At 39.8% G+C, this 13,095-nt stretch overlaps 1 protein-coding gene across 1 annotated transcript in view; it reads right to left on the bottom strand.

The window, feature by feature from the left end:
- VWA3B (von Willebrand factor A domain containing 3B) overlaps positions 1–12,339 on the bottom strand; it is a 195,928-nt gene extending 183,589 nt beyond the window's left edge. The window contains 2 exon segments of the mRNA XM_060116976.1: positions 7,412–7,639; positions 12,268–12,339. Coding sequence (XP_059972959.1) covers positions 7,412–7,639; positions 12,268–12,328 — 289 coding nt within the window. The 5' untranslated portion in view covers positions 12,329–12,339.
- Positions 12,340–13,095: the final 756 nt, after the last annotated feature.

Genomic DNA, 13,095 nt, shown 5'->3' on the forward strand with positions numbered 1-13,095 from the left:
GAAACAAACTAGAAATCAATAACAAAAAGATAAGAGAAAAATCTCCAAACTCTTGGAAACTAAATAACATGCTTCTAAAAAAAAAGTCCTTGAATCAAAGAAGTCTCAACAGAAATAAAAAATACTTTCTTAACTGAAATGATATACAATGAATTGATAATGAAATGAAATGATAATACAACATATGAAAATTTGAGGGACACAGCTCAAGCAGTCTCAAGAGAGAAATTTATAGCACTAAATCCTGACATAAGAAGAGCTGAAAAGTCCCAGATCAATAATCTAAAGCTCCCACCTGAAGAAACTAGAAAAAGAAGAGCAAAATAAAATCTAAAGCATGCAGAAGGAAATAATAAAGATCAAGGCAGAAATCAATGAAATTAAACAAAGAAAAATAGAGAAAATCAATTAAATTAAAAACTGGTATTTTAATAAGATCAATAAAATTGACAAACCCCTAGCAAGACTGACAAAGATAAAAAGAGAGAAGACATGAATTACTGATACCAGGAATGAAACAGGGACTATCACTTAAAACCCTACAGAATCAAAAGAATAATGGAATACTACAAACAACTCTGCACACATAAATTAAAACTTAGATGAAATGAATCAATTCCTCAAAAAACGCAAACTACCACAACTCATTCAATACAAAATAGATCATTTGAATAGTCCTATACCTTATTAAGGAAAGAAATTTGTAATTTAAAAACTTCTAGAAAAAGAAATCCCCAGGCTTGGATAAGTTCTCTGGATAATTCTACTGAACACAGAAAGAATTAAATTCTATACAATATTTTCCATAATATAGAAGATAAGGGAACATTTCCCAACTCATTTTATGAAGCCAGCATTACCCTGATACCAAAACCTGACAAAGGCAGTATAAAAAAAGAGAAACTACAGACCAACATCCTTCATGAATACAGATGCAAAACTGCTTAACACAAAATTAGCAAGTAGAATTCAGCAATATATAGTATAAAAAGAATTATACAACATGATAGAGTCATGTTTATTCCAGGATACAAGGCTGGTTCAATATTCAAAAATCAATATAATCAACCAAATTAACAGGCTAGGGAAGAAAAATCACATGAACCTTTCAACTGACACAGAAAAAGCATTTGACAAAATCTAACACCCATTCATGATAAAAACTCTCAGAAAACTAGAAATATAAGAGACCTTCCTTAACTTGATTTTTTTTTTAATCTACCAAAAACCTAACATCATACTTAATGGTTAAAGACTGAAACCTTTCTCCTAAGATCTGAAATGAGGTAAGGATGTCTACTTTTACCACTTCTATTCAACATAATACTGCAAGTTCTAGCCATCACGACAAGACAAGGAAATAAAAGCCATATAGATCAGAAAGGAAGAATAAAAACCTTCCCTATTTGGAGGTGACATGATGGTCTACCTAGAAATCCCAAGGAATCAACAACAACCAAAGAAAACCTCGTAGAACTAATATGTGAGTTCAATAAGGTCACTGGATAGAAGATCAACATTTAAAAATCAACCATATTTCTACATACTAGCAATGAACATGTAGAAACCAAAATCAAAAATACAGTTTCATTTATAATTGCTCAGAAAAATGAAATACGCAGTAAATCTAACAAAACATGTCCAATACTTGTACACTGAAAATTACAAGACAGGTGATGAAGTAAATCAAAGATGTAAATAAATGAAGAGATACTCCATATTCATGGACTGAAAGACTCAACATAGTAAAGATGCCACTTCTCCTTAAATTGATATACTGGTTTAATGCAATTCCTATCAAAATCCCAGCAATATTTTTGTAGACAGACATGGTTATTCTAAAATTTATATGGAGAGGCAAAGAAAATAGAGCAGTAGTTAAGACAATTGTGAAAAAAGAATAAAGAGGGAGGAATCAGTCTACCCAATGTCAAGACATTATATAATTATAGTAATCAAGAGTATGGGGTTTGGTGGAGAGACAGACATACAGATGAACAGAACAAAACAGAGGACCCAGAAATAGCCCCATATAAGTACAACCAGCTAATTTTTAACAAAGATAGAAAAGCAATTCAAAAGAGAAAGGATAGTCTTTTCAATAAAAGGTGCTGGAGAAATTGGATATCCATAGTCCAAAAAAATCAACCTTATACAAAAAATAAATTAATCACAGGCTAAATGTAGGGTGTAATATCATAAAAGTTTCAGGAAGAAAAGGGGGGAGAAAAACTCTAAGACTCAGCAAGATCTATACAAGAAAAAAATAAATTGGATCTCATCACCTGTGCACTGAGAAACTCTGTTAAAAGGATGAAAAAAGAAGTTACAGACTAGGAGAATATATCTGTGAAACACGTATGTGACAAAGGACTTCTGTCTAGAATACATAATGAATATTTAAGACACCAATCTAATTAGAAAACAATCAAAAGACATGAAGAAACATTTATTTTGCCAAAGACGATATATAGCAAATAAGCACATGAAAAGGTATTCGACAAAACTAGACATTAGGGAAATACAGATTGAAACCACGGTGAAATATCACTACACAACTGTTAAAACAGCTAAAATTTTTAAATGGTGACAATACCAAATGCTGATATGATGTGGAAAAACTGGATCCCTCATATATTACTGATGTGAATAGTACAACAACTCTGGAAAACAGTTTGGCAAGTTTCTTAACAAAACAAAATAAAAACAAAACATACACTTAACATACCACCTAGCAATTGCATTCCTGGGCATTTATCCCAGAGAAGTGAAAATTTATGTTCACATAAAAACCTGTAAACAATTATTCATAGCAGCTTTACTTGCAATATCCCTAAACTGGAAACAACTTAGATGTCTTTTAATGGGTGACTGGTGAAACAAACAGTGGTACATCCATACCATGGAATACTACTCTGTAATAAAAAGAAACAAACTATTGATACATGCAACAACTTGCATGAACCTCAAAGAAATAATACCAAGTGAAAAAACTGCCAATCCCAAAAGGTCATGTACTATATGATTCCATATATATAAACACTCTCTAAATGAGACAATTATAGATGTGAAAAACAGACTGGTGGTTGCCAGGAGTTAAGGATTTGGGGAGATAGAGTATCTGTATGCCTATAAAGGGGTACCACAAGGAAGGGAGATCTTTGTGGTGATAAACAGTTCTGTATCTTGATTGTGGTGGTGGTTACACAAATCTAAACAGGAAATAAAATTACATAGAATTAGTCACACACAGTGTATCAATGTCAAATTCCTGGATTTGGTATTATACTATGATTTTATAAGACATACCAGTGGGAGAATTGGATGAAGGGTATGTGGGATCTCTTTATATTATCTTTGCAACTTCCTGTGAATATATCACTTCAGAATTTAAAAACTGTCAATCAATCAATCATCCAAAAAAAGAGAAAAAAAATAAAGACAATATCAGATGAACAAAAACTGAGAAAACTCTGTCACCAGCAGACTAGCACTACAAGAAATGCTTAAAAGAAATTCTTTAGGAAAAAACACCAGATGGAATTTCAAATCTTACAGGAAGGATGAATATTATAAACAGTAAATATGTGGATTTTAAGATGCTATTTTTTCCCACTCAATTTCTTTAAAAGACAAATGCCTTTTTTTTTTTTTTTTTTTTTTTTTGCTGTACGCGGGCCTCTCACTGCTGTGGCCTCTCCCGTTGCGGAGCACAGGCTCCGGACACACAGGCCCCGCGGCCATGGCTCGCGGGCCCAGCCGCTCCGCGGCATGTGGGATCCTCCGGGATCGGGGCACGAACCCGTGTCCCCTGCATCGGCAGGCGGACTCTCAACCACTGCGCCACCAGGGAGGCCCGACAAATGACTTTTTAAAGCAATAATTATAACACTGGATTGTGAGGTTTATGATATATGTAAAAATAAAATATACTAAAACAATAACACCAAGGACAGGTGTGGGGGATAAGTGGAGCTATACTGTTATAAGAGTCTTACATTTTACGTGAAGTGGTGCAAAGCTAACTTTTACCAGACTGTGACAAGTTACGGGTATAATCACTAGAGCAACCACTGAAAATGCAATGCAAAAAGGTATACCTTGGGCTTCCCTGGTGGCGCAGTGGTTAAGAATCCGCCTGCCAACTCAGGGGACACAGGTTTGAGCCCTGGTCTGGGAGGATCCCACATGCCGCGGAGCAACTTAGCCCGTGCGCCACAACCTCTGAGCCCGCGTGCCACAACTACTGAGCCTGTGTGCCATAACTACTGAAGCCTGTGTGCCTAGAGCCAATGCTCCACAACAAGAGAAGCCACCACAATGAGAAGCCCGTGCACCACAACGAAGACCCAACACAGCCAAAAATAAAATAAATAAAAATTTTTAAAAAACAACTTTATTTTTTTAAAAAATGGTATACCTTAAAATCCTATTGCAATTCAAATGGAAAATAAAAATGGAATTAAATGAAATACAAAAATATTCAATGGGGCTTCCCTGGTGGCGCAGTGGTTGAGAGTCCGCCTGCCGATGCAGGGGACACGGGTTCGTGCCCCGGTCCGGGAAGATCCCACGTGCCGCGGAGCAGCTAGGCCCGTGAGCCATGGCCGATGAGCCTGCACGCCCGGAGCCTGTGCTCCACAACGGGAGAGGCCACAACAGTGAGAGGCCCACATACCGCAAAAAAAAAAAAAAAATTCAATGTACCCAAAAGAGGTCAGGAAAGGAGAAACAGAGGGGAAAGAAAGTGATGGGACAAATGGAAAACAAACAATGAAATGGTAAACCTAAATCTAAGTCAATTACTACATTAAATGTAGAGACCCAAACTACAATTAAAAGACAGATTATGAGACTGGGTTAAAGGGGCACTCTTTAAAGACAGAGAGTACAGATAATTTGAAAGTGAAGAGTCTAAACATACATGCCATGTAAAAATGAAGCACAGGGAAGCTGTAGTGGTTATATTAATATCAGACAAAGTAAATGTCAAAACAAGGGCTACCATGTGATATAAAGATGGACATTTCAAAATTATTAAAATTTGCCAATTCATCAGACAGATATGAAAATCTTAAATGTGTATGCATTTAGAGCTTCACACTACACAAACAAAACTGACAGAACTAAAGGGAGAAATGGACAAATCCACTAGAAAAAAAAACACTGAAGACATAGAACATCTCTACAATACTATCAAGCATCTGGACCTAATTAACCTTTATAGATACCACCTAACAACTGCAGAATACACATTCTTTTCAAGCATGTATGAAATGTGCAGCAAGATACACGCTGGGCCATAAGTTAAATGTCAGTCAATTACAAAGACTAATAGATGTTCTCTGACCTCAATACAAGTGAATTAGAAATCCAACTACAAAAAAGATATCTTTAAAAGTCCTAACATATTTGGAAATTAAATGCATTTCTTAAAAAACATGAATCTAAGAAAAAAGATTATGAATCTAAGAAATCTAAGAATATGAATCTAAGAAAAAGAGGAAATAAATACTTTAAACTCAATAATAATGAAAACACCACCTATCAAGATGTCTGCGATTCAGCCTAAGCAATGCTTAGAGGAATACTTATAACTTTAAATACTTATATGAGAAGAGAAGAAAGATTTAAAATCATTTATCTACATTTCCACCTTAAAATAGAAAAAGAAATGCAAGTTAAACTCAAAGTAAGTAGAAGGAAATAAATAATAAATATCAAAGCAGATATCAATGAAATAGAAAACAAGGGATAGAAAAAAAAAATCAACAAACCCAAAATTTGATTATTTGAAAAGAGGTATGATATACCCCTAACAAGACTTATCAAGAAAAGTGAGAGAAAACACAAATTATCAATATCAAGAACGAAAGAGGGAACATCACTACTGATTCTATAGGTATTTAAAAAATGTTAAGGGAATATTTTGAAAAATGTTTTGCCAGTATATTAGAAAACGTTCATGAAAGGGACAAATTTCTTGAAAAACACAACTTTCCAAAACTGACATGATGAAACTGAAAACCTGAATAGTTCTACGTCAATTACAGAAATTGAATTTCTTATCAAACTTTTCCTATAAACTCCAGGTTCAGATAAGTTTCGCTGGTGAGTTCTATCAAACATTTAAAGTTGAAATAGTACTAATTATATACAAACACCACCAGAACATAGAGGAGAAGGGAATACTTCCAAATCATTTTATGAGGCCAGCATAATCCTGATGCCAAAACCTAACAAGGACATGAAAAGAAAATTACGGAGCAATATCCTTCATGATCTTAAATGGAAAAATCCTTGACAAAATATAAAGAATTGCTATTTTGCTAATATTAATGACTGAATTATAATTATTTGAAACATGAGATAAAACTGCTTTCAGTTTGTTTCTTTAGAAAGGAATCCCACAGACCCTGACTCTGGCAGACTCCCCCACATCTAAAAGGTATTTAGATGGTACAGGGTCGGCTGTACTAGCCTTTGTGGAAGGATAAATAAGAAAGCACAGCTTGAGCCCTGAAGAGCAAGGCCTTGCCGTTAGGATGGGGCCCCAGATCAGTCTGTAACACCCACATCCCCTAGATCTTCCTTATTACCAGCATGGAACAAAGCTGTCAAGGGAACTGGTGAAAAATGTGAAAAACACAGTATTAATGGCTGCTCAAAAAATATGTTTAATTGATTAATTAACTGACAAATTCAGAATAAAATCCTAGTAATGAAAATTGCCCTGATTGAAGGAGTGTTTCCCTCAGGTGGGGTGTTACTGAAATGTGGACCAGCACAGACCCAATGGGTGGGCAATCACACAATGTAAGACACTCAGTATCCCTGGTCCCCAGGCCCTACATTTCAGTAGCAACTCAAGTCAACATGTCATTTAAAAAAAAAAACCCTCACACATTTCCATATTCCCTGTTGGAGGGCGGTACTCCTGGGACTTGAAAACTAACATTCTAACCAAGACATTTAAGAAAATACTGGACCATTAACAGGCAGGTCACAACAGGAAAATAGCACGTTCTCCCTGAAACCACACACAGCTATTGTTCTAATCAATAGCCTCCAAAAGGGTTTGCATATGCCAGGGGGTGAGCAAGACATCTGCGGGGTACAAGGGGTATAACTCCTATTTATTTTTTATTTTATCTTTAAAAGAAGAAAGAATGAAATTAAGCATTATTAATATTTAATATGTGGATTGATGACTGTACATCTAAATAACATATTGATACATATATTGGGGGTCCGTGCGCAAACCTTTTTTACCCATGAGGATGTGAGATCAAAATAAACTCAGAGACCTGTGCTTTTGAGGGACCTTCAGAACTGATGCGACCTCCTCAAAGGCTAAAGGGCAGCATGCTGGTTGGGTTCTCCAGCCAGTGTTGCTTTGTGAGTATTATACCTTCACAATGTGGAAATCCAATCTGCGACAAGATCTGTTTCAAGGTCAATTTGTTGCTCTTAAGCCCATGCAGTTGAAGCCATTCCTCAGAAGAGATGAGACTCTGCTTGGCCGAGTCTGTTCTGGTGTTGCTCAGTCCCTCTTGCCACCGCAGCTGCTGCTCAGAGATGGTGGAAGATGAGCCTGGTACCTCCATCTCTGAACTAGGATCTAAGTCATAGGGACCTCCTGTAAGGGCAATTGTCAACATCAGACTTCCCGAAAACTTGGAAACAATCTAACATCAACCAAGGATTGGTTTAATATAAATTACAGTGCAACCATTCGCTGGAATTCTATCAGGTAAAAATTGTAATACAAACTGTATATTTGTTGGCAAAGAAGATATCTACATGTATGGCTAAAAGGTATCCATAAAACTCAATATCGGGCTTCCCTGGTGGCGCAGTGGTTGAGAGTCCGCCTGCCAATGCAGGGGACACGGGTTCGTGCCCTGGTCCGGGAGGATCCCACATGCTGCGGAGCGGCCGGGCCCGTGAGCCCTGGCCGCTGAGCCTGCGCATCCGGAGCCTGTGCTCCGCAACAGGAGAGGCCACAGCAGTGAGAGGCCCGCGTACCACAAAAAAAAAAAAAAAAAAAAAAAAAAAAAAAAACCTCAATATCTACATGTGTATACCCACAGACACTCAGAAAAACATCTAGAAAGATATATGCCAATTTTTACAGTAGTTTTCTCTGTGTGGTGGAGGCACGTGTAGTCTTCGCCTTTTCTATATTGTTTAAACTTTTACACTACTTAAACGCTTCTAAACCAAGATTTACTTTTATCATCAGAAAAATATAAAACTCTTCCATTTTGGAGAATAAACATTCATTCCTGAACCTTCATGACACATCAGTATTCCAGTTATAATCACACCTGACCTTTCTCTTCCAAAGAGGATAAAGAGGATAAAACGCTGAAAGGAAACCTTTTCTCAGGTGGAGTGGCTAACTGGGAGCTAGGGACATGGAGGGAACCAGACAGAGGCTCAGCCCTGATAGAATACAGGGACTCACCTTCCCATGTTTCATTCTCTGGGACTTCACTCGAAAGTTGTACTTAAACATTCTGGCTCATGTAGCCAGCTGTTCTGGGACCAACCAGACTCAATGCAATGTACAACACACTAAACTGATCCAGCCCTGCCTAAACATAGCTGGTGCACACACAGGGAAGGAGGAGCCTGACTGTAGTGTAATCTTAACCCACTCATTGCAACTTCGGGCAGGGCCTCATGACTTGGAGAAAGAGTAGAAACCTCTGCTTCCCTCTGTATGTAGAATGTGCAATGCATATAAATGTGTTTCCCTGGAATGTAACATTTTTCAACAATGGAAAAACTCGCTTTTCCCATTTCTAAAGCTCTAACCCTACTTTCTGAAAGTATCAGTGTTATGACATGCAAATTCAAACAGAAATCAATCGGACCCACGCTGGGGAGGTTTCGTGAAAAGAAGTCAGAAGTATTATTATTAGCAAACATTTATTTAACTTTATATATGTTCTGTGTAGTATATACTTTTCCTTACAATAACCTTATGAGGTAGGTAGTACTATTATTCCCATCTTACAGATGAGGAAACCAAGACAGAGTGCTTAACTAACTTGCCCAGTTCTCACAGCTGGTGGGGGTGTAACTGAGATTCTAACCCACTCCAGAGTCTATGTTCTGTGAACTTTACAGTAATAAAACCAATTGCAGCAACTTCCATTTGTTGGCCAGGAACTGAGCTTTTTAAAGACACTACCCACAAATTCTTCATCATGGTATCTGTTACCCACTGCTATCACCCCACTTACCTTTGAGGAATTGGAAGCTTCAAGAATTTAAAGAACTTGTTCAGGACCCATAGCCAGTAAAGCAGAAGCAGAAGTCAAAGCCATTTCTTAACCACTCTGCCATGGTGATAAGTGACCTCCAACCTGGTCCTACGGTACAAGCTTATGGATTCCTTCCAGTAAGACTGCTGTCCATCAGGGCTCCTGGGTCCTCACTGAAGACAGGGCACTAACCTTTATTATCAGAGCTCAGGCTCAATAAGCTTCCTGGCTTATCATTTTCAAGTTTTTGAAGATAATGGTTTATACTTTAAGGTTTATGTGAATTTGTATTGTCCATATATGTTGAATTCCAAAGGTACACAAACCCATGCTATTGGTGAAGATCTTTCTACAAGGGCTCAATTTGATGAGAATGTTACAAGAGTATCTGGAGAGCATCATGTAGGAGTGGGAAGATTTAGAATGAAAACTCTGTGTAGGTCCATTGTGCCATTTTAGGCAAGCGATTCCTCCTCTCTACATTGGTAATACACCCTAACTCCACTGCAAGGAACAAATGTGGCAATACATGAGTTATGTGTGGGTGAGCACATGATGTATTGGAAAGAACTATGTACAAATAAATTCCTTTAAGGTCATTACCCTTTATATTACTGCATGTTTATGAGTTAATACATGGATGTTTTGAAGCTAAAACAAAAAAATAGTCATTACCCTTTAGTACTTTGTTTCATATACCCACTTTTTCTCCAAGCCTCTTTTTTTTTTTTTTTTTTTTTGCGGTACGCGGGCCTCTCGCGTTGCGGAGCACAGGCTCCGGATGCGCAGGCTCAGCAGCCATGGCTCACGGGCCCAGTCGCTCCGTGGCACGTGGGGTCCTCCCGGACCGGGGCACGAACCCGCGTCCCCTGCATCGGCAGGCGGACTTTCAACCACTGCGCCACCAGGGAAGCCCTCTCCAAGCCTCTTTTTACCCACCATGTCCCCAGAGCTATGAAGTTTGGGCTCCTCCTCCTCCTCCTTTAGAATCACAGAACATGAAAAGAGCAAGGAAGGCAGACCAATATGCTTCTACTCTCTTTTTGAGATCTGTCCAACAGAGACTGCCAGCTGAAGAACTTTTAAATTTGGCCAGTGGTTCCTACAGAAACAAGAAAAAGGAAGTCCCAGAATATTTTTTAACTATTTCACCATTTCCAGTTAATCTTTCTCCTTCTCAAACACATTCATCCACCTCCTGTAGTCTTCTTACTAGAGGAAGCTACACGCTCTAGGTTAAAAAGGGAGCACAGCTACATAAACTGTCCTACTAAGACTACTAAACTGGATTTGGAACCTTAAAGAAGATTTCAGAAGAGTCATAGCTTTTGTTTTTAACCCAAAGGGACATGTTCTCAATTCCAAACAAAAGGCAACTGAATCCTCCAGCTAAGGTGTATGCCCCAGTCCCTTTTGCATTCGAATGATTTTTTTTAAAAATAAAAGTGTTTTTTTAAGTCTGGTTGGCTCTACTGGATCAGAGAACCTACATGAGTCATTCTAATTCAGATCTTGATTCTTCAGGCTTTTTAGCTTGAGAATACCCATTTTGTTGGAAATGAAAGCTTGGAAAGTTGAACTTATCCAGAGAAAACAAAGAAGGAAGGAGAGAAAGGGCACCTCCGACAGAAGGGATCATTTACTCAGATGGGGTAAGAGCTACTCTGTCAGAGCAAGGAAGCCTTCGAGAGCAAAGCTGTCAAGTAAACTGACAAAGCAACCCTTCCACACAGCCTTCCTGCTTTCCTACATCTAAGCTGCTCTCAGGTCGTTCTCCCGCATGGAATCTTAGCCTTGAAGGCCCATTTTCAACCCTGCTCCTTCATTAAGACTCTCCAGATCCTCTCACCAACCTTCTGCATCCTCCCCCTGGGAAAGCCCTAGTTTTTGCTTTGATACTTCACCCATATGGCCTTGGCCACTTCAGGTTTGTCCTGCCTAGATTGAAAGAAAGTTCAATGACTACAGGGACGAACTACATGAATGTCCTCAGCAAAGTGCCTGATATACAGCAGGTACTTTGTACAGGTGTTGAGTTGAATTAAATTGATCACTCAGAATTACTGAGAATCCTGATCTTCAAACAAGGCAAAGATTCTCAGGGCAGGAAAGAGCTGTCTCTTTAAACAGACATTTCCCAGATATTACTATGCTATTATGATTACTATTATAATTCAGTTTCTTCTTCTGAGGTTATTACAATATAGAGGAACCCAGAAGTTAGAAACCACAAATCCCAGTTGCGCACTTCCCTAAGTTTTAAAAGCTATCCCAAGAGCCAAAGTTTGGGGAAATAGAAAGGGGGTTCCTAAATAGAAAGAGGAAGTATAAATGGAAAAAAGAAAAAAGAAAAAAAAAAGAAGTGAAAGTCTGAGCTGAAGGCAGGGTCGGGCAGGCAGAATTTGGAGAAAAAATATAAAGTTGATTAAGCTGGCACAGTCCAAAAGGTCCCAACCAAGGTAACTAGGGGCTCCGTGTACAGCCAGCCTGGGGCTGCTAGGGTCTGCCGGTTCTAGGCGGTCAAGAGCTGTCCCGCGGTGAGCCCCTGTGGAAGTCCTGACGCCTTAAGAGAGCGGGTCCTATATGGTCAGAGGTTGAGGGACCGTGCATGACTTAATTACGCATTAATTCAGCTTAAATATTTGGAAAACTCTACCTGCTTCACCTTATTACTGCTGGCCTATAGTACAGGCAAAACTTTTCTAAGCTGGTTCTCTACCAGAGAGACCGAGCTTTCCCTGGGAGTGAGGTATGGTGCAAAGAGCTCTGAAATAGGAGGGGTCGGTTCCTTGTTTCTGGGTCTGACCCTCGTAGGAATTAGTTAAGTGAGTCAGAGCAAGTCGCTGCGCTTTTCTGGGCCTCTTTCCGCATCTGTAAGCGGGGGCTAGTCCAGCTTGGAAACTGTATGATCCCAGGGTTTCCCTACGCAGCTTGCTGGAAAACCTCGGCACCTCAGAGGTTCTGACGTGAGGGTATAGTATCCCACACTTACTAGGCAACCTGTCAGATGAAAGACAAGGCGATTCCTGTTCAGCAGCCACCACCACCCCCATGCTCGGGGCGCCGTCTGGCCCGAGAGGACGGGCGAGCCACGCATCCCGTTGGGTGATAAAGCGGGCGCAGGATCCGCGCTTGGCGCGATAGGATTCCAGCCTTTCGATATCTCTGTGACCCGAGCGCAACCTGTTGACCTCTGCGTCGCCACTGCGTCGCCGCGGTTGCTCGGACACCGCCAATCAAGGCCCCCGTGGAGGCGGAGCCAGAGGAGAGGGGGTGGGGCTCCCAGGCGGTTCCCCCGTGGGGCGGCGCGGTACTGGGTACCGGGTCCGGCTGAGACAGACGGATTGGAAGAACAGTGAGGTGCGGTTTTGCAAATTTGCAACAGGTGGGGTAGGGCGCTTCAGTTACCAAAATTCCTCATATCTTTGGATATAAGTATTCCTATAGGCATTATTTTCACTTACTTTATCTGTAGCTTAACGAGTAAGCAAAGAGCTCAAAATATGCGCCTGTGATTTTTCAGTCACTCGGAAATAAAATTGTGCTTGTGAAAAGCGTCTTTAAATCCTTAAGAGGAGATCCCACAGGCAAGAATTGTTTTACTATATGTATTGGGGTATTAAACTGTGACTTAGATTTTTTTTTTTTTTTTTTTCGGTACGCGGGCCTCTCACTGCTGTGGCCTCTCCCGTTGCGGAGCACAGGCTCCCGACGCGCAGGCTCAGCGGCCATGGCTCACGGGCCCAGGCGCTCCGCGGCATGTGGGATCCTCCGGGGCCGGGGCACGAACCCGTGTCCCCTGCATCGGCAGGCGGACTCA

The sequence above is a fragment of the Mesoplodon densirostris genome, chromosome 14, assembly GCF_025265405.1.
Source record: "Mesoplodon densirostris isolate mMesDen1 chromosome 14, mMesDen1 primary haplotype, whole genome shotgun sequence".
In the NCBI taxonomy this organism is placed as follows: domain Eukaryota; kingdom Metazoa; phylum Chordata; class Mammalia; order Artiodactyla; family Ziphiidae; genus Mesoplodon; species Mesoplodon densirostris.